This window comes from Charadrius vociferus, unplaced genomic scaffold (genome assembly GCF_000708025.1).
Source record: "Charadrius vociferus isolate BGI_N301 unplaced genomic scaffold, ASM70802v2 scaffold51, whole genome shotgun sequence".
Classification (NCBI taxonomy): domain Eukaryota; kingdom Metazoa; phylum Chordata; class Aves; order Charadriiformes; family Charadriidae; genus Charadrius; species Charadrius vociferus.
The window spans coordinates 4,031,100-4,043,317 of record NW_009646939.1 but is presented as its reverse complement, the minus strand read 5'-3'; the positions used below and the strand labels follow the sequence as shown (position 1 = coordinate 4,043,317).

Here is a 12,218-nt window from a genome sequence, read left to right as displayed (position 1 = left end):
GGTGTTTCATACGGTTTGTGATCCTTCAGTTAACACCTGGGGCCTTGTTGGCCAACTAAATCAATTGAACTATTTTACCCAGATGAAATTACCTGTTTTCCCTAAGGAGTTTTCATGCGCCACTACTTATATAGCCTGTATTTGCCTAAGAAAAGAAATCTTAATTGGATGGTACGATTGTTCAGAAATTGTCAGACAAAACCTTAAAACCTTACTCAGAAGTAACTGCTGATATCACCAGAGGCTGCTGTTTCTCAGAAGTCTGTTAATGAGCCATTGCTTCTTGAACCTTATAAGAAAGGAGATATTTTTTTTTGCCCTGTTAAGTGGAAGACAACAGTGTTGTTACAGAGTATGAGGAGAGAGACAGGGTACATATATTTAATTTCACCCCTTGTAAATTCTAGCTCTTGTTCTTAAAGTCCTAAAATTCCCATGTGGATTGTACTGTTTTTAGGAAGGGGATTTTCTTGGAATACACAATGTTTTGCTTTCTGCATTGGGAATTAAGAGGAAAACAGTGATGCTGGAAGATTTTTTTCTGCAAAGCCAAGAGAGCACGATACTAGAAAATTGTTAGACCTGGCAGAGTACCAAAGCTGACTCAGAGCCTCAGGTAAAAGGGACTTTGTCCATTAGGAATGAGAAGGAACTGAGTTGTCTATTCTGTGTCAGAACATGCGGGAAGCCTACATTGCCACAGCAGTTTGCGAGTCCAAATACTGATTTGTTTAGGCTACCAAGTAGGTGCACAGCAAGAATAGAATGGCAGAATAACAAACACCTGAACTTGTATACCTTTACGGACTTCTGAATCTTCTGAAAAAAAGCTGACTCGGTCCTTTGCCACAGCCGTAAAAACCTGCTACGTTAAGTTTTGATTGAGGTACGATGGGTGGGCTAAATCCAGATTTTCTCTGGCAGTGTTGCTGTCTAAATCTCTTTATGCCTATAGATGATCTCTATATGATCGGTTCCTTTGCAAGCCTTTAAGTCTTCCTAAGAGGCAGCAGAAGAAACAGCAGAAAGCAAAGGTAATACCTACCATGCCTCCATCTCATAAGGTCTGAAGTCAGTAAGACATTTATTCCTCATTTCATACCTCGGCACCTTAATCGCATCCCTCTACATTCAGAAGTAGGTTACGTGAGGAATATGACTACGAAGGAACAAATTGCAGAGCAGTAACACCTTGCAATGGAGACTTTCAGACTTTTCTTTTAAAGGGGATAGATTCCGTGGGGAAAGGAGCATACCCGGCATGCTTCAGAAAAAGCTAAACCTATGTATTTTGTAAACTGACACTCAAGGCATTGGAAGATATCCATGTTTTTCTTTTACATATGAAGTTAGTTTTCTAAGGGGCTCGTATCAAGGAGGCACTGAAGCAAGTCCAAGCACAGGGTCTCCTATACATCTAACGTATCTCATCAAAGTGATCACAAGGAGCTGTTGCAGTATTTAGTGTGCTCAGTGCTGTCAGCATGCCATCCTGGTCAGATAGCCCATGATGCGTTGCCTTTCTCTGTGCTTGTAGTGTCCTAAGATTTCTACTGGAATTTAGGAGGTCTACCAAAAATGTTCTTTATGGGTTTTCCTATTCCCCGCCTCCCCCTTTTTTTTTTTTCTTGTTGGCAGCCCTGCTTCTCAAGAGTTCTTGAGAAGAACACATCCTATCACAGAGGAAGGACTGGTAAATGCAGTAGTCCTTACGGTGCTTCAGTGTTAAGCAGGACCAGATTAGGATGTCTAAAACCAGCCAACAAGCCAGAGTAAAGGTGGCAGGTGGACATGGAGAACATGTGGGCATTACTGCTTATCTTTTACAGCACTAAAGAGACAGTGCGTTGCTGTTTGCAGACGGACTGTTAGCAGTGGTTGCCGCCTTCAGATGGCCAGACAGGAATAGGACTGGGCTGGGTCCACTCTCAATGTGTCAGGAGATGCGTGGTGAGAACTGCAAGTCGGCGCAGCGACAGATCACATGCAGAAGTTTGTCTTGCTTCTGATTGTTACCTGTCCGCGTTTTAAGTTCATTATAGTAGTGGCAATGAATACAGTCCGGCTAGCAATGTGTATCGGAGACAGAGAGGTAGTGTATTCAGAAGTCCATACAAGGAAGGGCTAGAAATATGTTTCAGCCCCTTTCATGTACATGTATGGCAGGTACCCAGCCCATCCAAGCACGGAGTATCATCTAGACATGAATACCTCACTGTTACATAGTGATTTAGGTGAACGGAGTCACCAAGGTCTGGTTTGACAGGTGTTCTTATTCCAAAGTTACCCTGCATTTGGCAGCAACTCTTAAACAACCAAAAAGAGTCCAAAGGCCAAACAGGGTGCATTAAAGTAGCACCACTTTCCCCTCTATACTGTTTTGGAGCTGAAGTGTGTAGGGATTGCTGCTGCATACATGTAAACCTGTATTCTGATTTTAAACTGACCTAGCATTTTAAGCACAACAAAAAATCACTGGGCAGCAAAAACTCCCTTTAAATAGATTTTTCAGAATATATACTGAATTTACCATGTCTTACATGGTACCTGATTGGAGTTTTTCCATGTGTCGTTTTCTGTAGAATAATTTTTATTTGCTAAAAACAAAGAGCAAAGAGGACATTCTGTGTATATAACCAGTTATAATACCAGTATTCAGTGTCATTTGCTGTAGTTCTTAGAAGGGCAATCAGAAAATGCAGTGAGGCGTCTGATCACTGTAAAAGAGATTAGCAAATTGAGTGATACCTTAAGAGATATCATCATTTTGAATGCTGCTAATGGAAAAACCCAACAATTAAAGTTTTCAGGCACCATATGCTAAAGTACTTAACTGCAGTGCAGACCCACTCGTTAGCAAAACATTAGCCTCCCCACCTTAAATTTCAGGTTGGACTTTGCATGCCATACACAAGCTTTAAAGCACGAGATGTTTTAAATAAATAACGTCTTGTTGTTTGTGTATACAATGCTCCTTTGCTGAGATCTGTTTTAGTACTTACTGGGCTGATTATAAAGCAAGAAACAAAAATAGCCCCTTAACAATAAACAGGACAAGGTAAAAAACTCACCTTATTTGTCCCCAAACTTGCAAGACCGTGTAACCACATACCTTTATGTCTAGAGGTTAGTCAAGGGCAGCAGGTGTGGGTGTGGGGAACATACAGTGCTTCACGAGGCAAAACACCAGAATTAAATGTAAGCTGGGAAGTTTATCCTGATTGAAAAAACTAAGCTATACTGTACTTTGAAGTTTTACCCATATACTGTTTGCAACAAAGTTCAATCAAAGCACAAGACTGTAAAGAGAAGAAAGAAAAATACGATAATTTTTTGGTAGTGTTTAATTTCAGTTTGAATAATAACATCTTTCCTACATGTTCTGTCTAGTACTTTCCATACAAGGAACTCAAAGCTTCTATGAATGATGCATCAAGAGTTCTGTCAACCCTTGGAGGGAAAAAAAAGGGGCAAATTTCCACACAATGCTTTTGCACGGAAGTCCACAAGATTTGGTTCTGCACTGTTGGGAACAGTGGTCGCAGTGGGATATGATGGTTTGTAGCAGCAGCCTTTGTGGCCCCACTCTCAAGTTTGCATTAGTTTGCATACCATGAGGGGTAGCCGTAACACAGCTCTTGAACTTCTGCCTTTCATAAGAAGGAGGTACTTAGAAACTGAGATCAGAATAGCCTTCATTGTTTCACTTTCCTCTACTAATACACACCATCTCCTCTAGGCAGTAGCTTTTTGGATATAACCAATGACTCGGTTATTTTTAGTCTGCAAAAGCATAATCAAATGAAGGTAAGAGACTGAATGGGTACATTTGCTGTGATGCTGCTGTCTTATTATGACCTGCTCGTGTGGTCGGTAGAATCAAAGCTTTGTTAATAGCTGGGCAAGCTAATGACAGAGAGGACTGACATCAGAGAACTGAACTAACCAGGCCTAACAGCTCCCACTCACTATCCACGCTCCAAATACACGGGGTAAACCCAGGCCAGTAGCCTCATCTGCAACTGCTTGCCCCGGCTCCGCTGGGGTGGCTCTTTGCAACTACAGCAAGTTCTGTGTCTTGAGCAACCTGGTCTAGTGGGAGGTGTTCCTGCCCATGGCAGGGGGGTTGGAACTAGGTGGTCTTCAAGGTCCCTTCCAACCTAAACTGTTCTATGATTCTGTGACATAAGAACAAATCCTGATATGCTGTGCTTGTGTTACTTAAAAATATCAAAAAAATACAAAAATTAATTCTACAGTAGACGGAAGTCTACTGTGCTAAAGATAAAAATTAGGAGGGCAGGTTTTTAGTATACCTATGTAGATGTAAATATGTATGTGCATATATATATATATAAAAAAAAAGGCTACTGATTAGTCTGGGAATCTCAATTGCTTTTGCTTACAAGTTCTGTCCTGGATTTCACAAAAAAACTGATCAAAACCGCAGCGTTCCCACCTGCATTTTGACAAACCAGCATCTGTCAAAACAACAGGCCGCTTTGGGAGGAAAAAAAGTGCCTGATAATTTAAAGCCACGTTGAGCTCTGCAGGATGTGCATGGAGGTGGGAGCCATTCTGTGCTAGGGACTGAAAGCCCTTCAAGTTACGGGGAATTGGTGGTTTTAGTCTTGACACTTAATAGAAATACAGAGTAGGCATTTGTTTTGTTCTGTGACTTCTATTTGGGAAGCTCATGTCAGCCCCAAGGGAAGATTCTGAAAGTGGATTGAGGGATGTGTAGTCCTTTTCTTGAGAATAATCAGTGCAAAGGGAAATGAGGCTTCCAAATACACAACGCACTGTACACACGTGACACCTTTGCCTAAATCCAGGGCTGGAGACAGAGATTTTATTTTACAACTTGCCAGTAGATGGAGCAAACTGGATAGCAGGATACAAACTGCTTTTCTACAGTCACTGAAATTGAATTAATTATTAAAAAAATGCAGCAGTCATCACTAGGACTCATGCAACCCTTTACATCTGCTAGGAGGGTGCTTATTGAGAGTATGTAGTTACATACAGATATGTCAGTGGAAAAACTAACCTTGAAAAGACCCCTCCAGCTCTCATCCTTGCTGCAGTGAAGATCAATTCATGTACACAAGCAGGTCTGTGTTATGACAGCTCTCTTTGAGGTACCTAGGTGCCTCTTGGAAGAGAATAATCTCTTAGAATCGCTAATTCAGCAGTTCCAATTCTTGTCTGCTTTTCTGGACAGCATCACATGTGGGTGTGTTTTTCTCTTCCCATATTTACAGTTCCTCTTCTATTATTATCCTGGCCTTTGCTTTTTGTTTGGGGTGTTTGATGTTGAGTACGAATGGTAAGTTAAAGGAGAACTGCTTCATGCTATGAAAAAAAACAACCAACAATATTGTTTATTTAAAGTATTTTTGACTGCTGGATATTACTATCACTCTAATAAGAAATAATTCCTTTTTGTTTTCCAGAACCTTGCTCTTTGATATTCTGTTTTTCGTAGCCTGAGTGTTGTCACAATATTGCAATACCTTTTAAAAGTATCTCTTTAATAGAATGAACTGCAAGGAACAAGCAATGTGTGTTTGTGTACGGGTGGTGTTTTTTTTAAAAAAAAACAACCACAAAACCAAACCAAAAAAAACCCAAAAAACAAACACCAAAACAACACACAAAAATTAGCAAACTACTATTATTTGTCAGTAGTCCTTCCTATTTCAAGCAGAATGGGTGCCCTCTGCAGGTAACTATTTTCAAATTAGGTTTTTGGATGTGTGCCCTTTTTATTTCTGAGTGTCAAGGCCTTAGCAGGATCAACCAGTGCTATTTTGTGTGTTTTAAAGCAGAGATTACAGTCCTGGCTGCAAACCAGGCAAGCAAATGGCGCTGAGACATGAGTGCACCAAGCAGCTGGTTTGCATCCGAATATGATCTTTCCCTCAAGTGTGTGTGTGCGAGGGTGGGTGTTGGAGTAAATATTTTCCCTGCCATTTGACAATGTTTTCATTGGGGTTTTTTAAAATCTTTTTTAATGGCAAGAAGGTAACTATAAAGCTGTAGTCTAGTAGCCTGCCACTTGAACTTGTACAGAATGAACAGGCAAACAGGATACAGTCTAAATGCTACTGAGAAGGCATCTTGCTCGCCTTAAAGAGATCATTATATGTTCCACCTTTTTTCTTTTCTCTTCAGTTAGTCGTGCCTAAGCAGGTTACAGTGTTCAAGTACTCCAAGTGGACTGCGTAAAGAGGGAGCTGTATACCTATCTGAGGCAGAAGTGCTACGAAACAGCTTTTTCTCCTGGCTCCGTAACGCACAGCTCTGCTCAGTGATGCTCTGACAGCGCGGAGGGAGGGGCAGGAGATCAAGGGGGATGCTGGTGAGGTCTGAGATGCGCTTGATGTCACATCAGCTAGTAATAAAGCCTTGCAGCTGGGCAGCAGCTAACAGCGCAGCAAGGATGGGGAGCAGAAGAGTAGGTGGGAACCAGCCAAGATTTCAGCTACCTGCCTCTTCTGGAGAGAGTGACACCGGCAAACTTGCTGGCAGCAGCTAAATATAAAAGTGTGAGAGGAACACAACTGCAACTTTAATCTGAATGTGTGTATTTGTTTTCTCTTCCCTCTCTCCCATCACTGCAGTGACCATCTCTTAGCTGAGCACAACGCTTCATCTCATCCCAAAATGCTTTTCTGGCACAGCCAGCCTGAACATTATCACCATCACCAGTATCCAACCAGCAACAGCAGCTACCTGCGGTAAGAAAAGAATGGGGGTGATTTTAAATAATAACAACAATTATAATGCTATAAGACATGAGAATGCGGACTGCATAGCCTTTGCTAATTACCAAGTTCAAGCTTTCAGACAGAGCTGGTGATCGTAGACCCTTTGAGAACAGTTTGAGCAGTACAGTCAACACAGTGGAGATTCGCTTTCCTGTAGCTCCCCGATTTTCACAAACCATGCCACCATACATGTGTGCCAGTAACAGATAGGAATGTTTTGCTGCTTAATGTGATTTTTCTTTTTCAAATTATGTTCACAGTCTGTAGATAAAACTCTGTTTAGATGAAGTCATACAGACTTATAAATACCTTGATGTTTCATGTCTGCTTTGATTATGTGCTGAAGCTCAGCTGACCTGCAGGATCAGGACTATGGGCTGCTTGTCCTATCAGTCCAGGCTCATTGCCTAAATGCTTTGCATTGAAATTCTGATGCAATATATAGCTTATTGCATCAGCACATTCCTGTGAGCTACGAACTTACTTTACCTCCTCATGACTAAAATATTATTTGTGTACAGTATTCAAATTTTTCTTATAATTAAAAATTATTACGCTTTGACAAGAGCTATCCAGATAATCTTGATGTTAATTGAGTTTCAATTTATAATGTGGTTCACTCTCTGTATTAAACTTTAGCTTATTACTTTTTGGCTAAATACCATGTATGTAAACATGATAGTGTTTAATCATCTACTTTGATATGGCTTTTTGTATGTTGATAGTCTCACACCTATTGCTGTATCACAACATTACTTCTGCTCTTACAGAATTGTTGAGTAGCATGTTCTTATTAGAAATGTGTTGAGTTTTAGGTTTAAAAAAAAAAAAAGCAAAGGAATTGAGGCTATATTTGGGTTCCAAAGTGTGAAACTAATGCAACCGCAGTGAAGTTTTATAAATTTAATCCATTTCAATACAAAGGTCAGGGTGACTTGAAATTTAGATTGCCGAATGCAAGTATGTAGCAAACACAGTGCTGTTTCTATTGACTTAAGCGGTCAAACAGAAATGAAGAATGGGTGCTGGAGTTCCCTGATGCAATTCTGTTTATAAGCAACATGCACAGTTCCCAGTACAAAAGGAACCAAACAGCCAGAGAAAAGTGAGGATGTCCATTCACAACTCCAGTCCCCCCTTCTTCAGCCTCCATTCAGCCTAGAGGAGGTATATCCTCTCCTAGCTTTTCTCAGGGCTGTGCTCTCTCATGGCCTATTTTCACCGTGTCCTTGTCTGTCTTCATTGCTTCTGTTTCCCCACCATTATCTAAAAATCTGCCACTCGAGTCCCTCTGAAGTTACTCTTTCCACACACTTTTGAGCACCTGCCTTTAGGTTTTGATGGCAGCATGCATCGTGTGTGTTTTGGTATCGTAATACAACGTAGCGGGGGACACTTCCATAAATTAAGCGTTGTGTATAGGAGCTAACAAGATTGGCCCCGATGATTACCATAAGCAGAAAGGATACAAATCAGTTCAGACACTAGAGTTCAGTTTGGTCATAATTGTCAAGTTGTTTGGCTCTGTCCTCAGTGCTTCACCCTTAGTGAAGCACCATGCCTCAGTCCCGCGTCTGGACTGAGGCAATAAGGCATATATAGAAGCAGCAATGGACTGAAGTCCATTGGGGAGGATGCCAGCCAGCATTAGTGAAGAGCAGATGGAGGAAGGAGTGTCCCAGGACCCCTTCTCCCCTGTCCCAGTAAAACTGGACTTAGAACACATTTATGCAGATATATTTGCAAAATCAGGCTCCGGCTGCATGCGCTTGCTCTCTGTTATATCAAGGCTCCAATTCCAATTGGTGGGTCTGGTGACGGGTATGCAGAAATGGAATGGCAGGGTCACAGGGAATGTCATCTCTGACTAGTTAGGCTTGTGGATTTGACCTGCTCAGAGGGTTATAGAAGCAATCTGAGCTTAAGCTCCCGTTTTATACAATTCCACCAGGCAACTGGAAAGTTTTGAATGCTTTACGTGTAGGCAAAGCTTGGGAGAGAGCCAGGAGGAAAGTAGTATCATTCTATAAAGCATACGGAGTCTTCTCTGTCCTGTAGCCTCTGCTCTCAGCCTTACTGATAAGCAAATAGTTACAATTTAGGCACAAATTCTGCAATCTCATCCTCAAAACATACCTAACTTCGTGGGACTCTGCATGGGGCTTATATTGTCTATGTTGCAGAATAGGAATTTTATTAGGAAAAGAGGTGCACAGTATGTGGATTTTCAGTCGTTCCTATTTGGTTAAATCCACTCTCATTTTCTGTAGAATACAGATAGCATCAAAATACAGACGATTTTTCCAGTCAAGGCTCTTGCTCGTAAAGAACAACTTTACTTTTGTAATAGAAATCAGTATTCTTTATTTGCTTAGTCTTTAAAATACCTTAAACTTGACTCTATTCACCCTGACTATGAGGCCAGTATATAAGTTTAGCAACAAATCATCCTGAAAGTTAAATTATGGGAAGACTAACAGAAAAATTACAATTAAAAATTAAAAAAGCTATGGGAGCAGCTACCATTCATACTACAATATGCAGACTATCAACTGTAGGCATTAAAAAACATCACAGGGCTCGTTTAAAAACTGAGAAATAGAATAGAAAAAAAATTGTTTTCAAGGTTTCTGTTTGTAATCACTACCTGCCTGAAGATATTTTTAAACTCTTTTGGCAAATCTGAGAACACTGCATCATAATCACAAAAACTAGAGATTTAAGTTGAGCACTTGAACTGATTTGCACTGAAGCTACAACTCCGTACGTTGGAGTTGGCTCCATGTGGCTGGGAAACAGTGTTTGTGTGCACTGCTGATCTTCAGCTGATGATCCAAGAACAGGACTCATCAAGGAACCCGCCCCAAAGAAAGCAAACGCCTCACAGGCCTGTACTTTATAAAAACAACAAAACAGAAACAAACACCACAAACCTCTACAGAAAACTTGTTGTAAATTAGCCAGGGATACAAACAATGCGAAAGAAAAAAGATATGCAGTGTAATACTCGTATTTTAACAGAAAAAGGACACTGTGTCCTAAAATAGCTAACGATAACATCTTCAGAAATGCTAACAGTCAGTTTGCTTATCATGGACAAGCTTTACCCAACTGTTAAAGACTGAACTGTGAGAAGATGGGTCTTACTGTATCTGCTCAAGATACCCTCAGCAGAGGTTGGAATTTATGTCAGAAGAAAATAATTCCCAGTATAAAAATCATCAATTTATGATCTTGTAACTGCTATGTAGCTATGTTAATGTAAGTATAGTAAGCAGATAAACCAGTTTTGCTATGCATAAATCAAACCGTATCTGGCTTCTCTGGTCCTGGATCCCATCTTACTTCTCTGACTGTCGGAAGTAGAAAGTGCACTACTTTTAGTTTTCCACAAACAATCACTTTCTTTTATATCACTTACAAAAGTGGTTTTTAGTGTTATTTATGCTACCTTATTTGTACAAAGTCTACTTTAGGTCTGCAAATGTCCACTTAGGGTAAGGTTTGAGCTCTCGATTATAACTCCATAAATTCTGCAATGACAGTAGTCTAAGCTAACTCTGTAGCCACTATTGTCGTATGCTGAATAATGCCTGCTAACTTATTAACTGGACCACAAACATCCCATAACAGTCACTGAAATTATACCATCATTTGGGTATTGTTGTTGTCAGGCTTTAAAGAGGTATTTTAACTATGGCAATTTCAGTTCTTCTCACTAAAAGCTGTAACTTGTTAGGTAGTGCCTATGCTAGTGACTTGTCCATAAGCCCCATGCCCTCTTCATATATTTCCCTTTTTTTAAGCTTCCTGTTGTATGCAGATGGATTGTTCATCCATCCACAGACAGGCTGAGAACTCTTACGTCAATTACAGCAGCAAAAATACTGGTACCATGTTCTGGAGAAGCTGGCAGTTGACTTTTAACTTACAAATTGCCTTTAAAAATCATAAATCATGGTCTGTGTGCTTCTCTTTATCTTTGAGGATGCCGTATGTACGTTTTGAACAACAGCTAGTATTTTGTTAATCATTAATGAAGGTAGGGCCTTCCTGACTTGTATCTTTGGAAAAACTTGTGCAATTGTGCTCAAAGCATGTAACTATATGATCAAAATACATTCTACACTCTCAATACTTTTCTGTAGTTTCCTCACTGGGTGTATCATTTTAATGAAACTTCTCATAAAATTATTTAACAATCCTCTGAATGATTAACATCTGAGGTTTTTTTGAGAACCCTTCTTTACAGGAAGTCTGGGTTACTTACCCTATGAGCACCCTCTCAATAGACTAAATATTTTATGACCAGAGGAGACTCGGGGATTAAAATCTGAACCTCTGTGGCAGTTCCAGTTCTTCCTTGCATCCCCCCATGGCGTCTCTAACTGCCAGGCCATTATAAACAGTAAGAATTATTAAGCTTAGCTGCCTCTTGGATCCTTTCCTTGGAGAATATAAAATAATCAATTTAAATAATAGTATATAATTAAGATACTTTAGTAATTTTTATAAAATATAAATTCATATCCCAGAAAAACAAATTTGATGATACTTGAAAACACATGGATTTAACTTGGCTTGGCCTTTTAAAGGAGAGAAAAGGAGCCTTAATGCATCTGAAAACCTATATAAAATGGTCTTCAGGTGCTATAAAATGGGCCAAGAAACAAGTCAAAGGCTAGACAGATTAAATGTCTATGCAATATGTAGTGCACTTTTCACCTTGCCACAGGTGGATGCAGTTTAACCTGAAGATGATGTTAGCTATATCTGCTAGCTGTATGTCCATTTAGAGCAGCTTCCTTCTAGCAATTAGGTGATAGAAGGGCTCTAACCTGAGATTATGTTCCTCCAAGCTCCAGCCTTTTCCAAGTCAGCCCTGCTTGCAGGTGCCACGTTGAGCCTTCGCATTTGTGAACACTTTTGTTTTAGCAAGCTGGAGACCTCAAATCCAGGACGTGGAGGCGTTGAGATTTTGTTCCTCACACTAAGTAGTATATTTATAGCATATGTATACTAGACATAAAGCATAAGTACTTTTCTGCCTTGCATGCTTGCTGGTCTTTTTCTCTCTCTTCTCCTCACTTTGAAGGCTGCTAACATGTCTTTTAGATTGCAATGGTTTGGGTTCTTTTGGGCAGCCTCCTCAGCGTTCTATGGACAACGCTGTAGGTCAAAGCAAGGCCAAGTGAACCGCTTTGCTTTCTATTACCTTTTCTTCCCTTCTCCCAGAATAAGAAGTTGACTTCCTGGGATGTAAGAAAATTTGCCTTATGAGCTTGACGAGGCTGAAGGGCACGCAGGGCTTCGAGAGGCCAAAGCGGAGCCATTATTTATTACCGCGGCCCCCCCTTGTGCCTGAAGAGCTGCCGGGCGGCGACTTCTGCCCGGCTGAAGGCAGGGCGGGGACGGGCACCCCCCTCCCGGCCGCTGGCCTCTGCC

The 12,218-nt window shown here is 40.7% G+C and overlaps 1 protein-coding gene across 1 annotated transcript in view; it reads left to right on the top strand.

The window, feature by feature from the left end:
* The first annotated feature begins 6,669 nt into the window (after positions 1-6,669).
* Positions 6,670-12,218, top strand: part of UBP1 (upstream binding protein 1 (LBP-1a)) — a 43,773-nt gene continuing 38,224 nt past the window's right edge. Inside the window, exon 1 of the mRNA XM_009894994.1 lies at positions 6,670-6,743. Within this exon, the coding sequence (XP_009893296.1) occupies positions 6,670-6,743 (74 nt within the window). The remainder of the gene's footprint in view (positions 6,744-12,218) is intronic.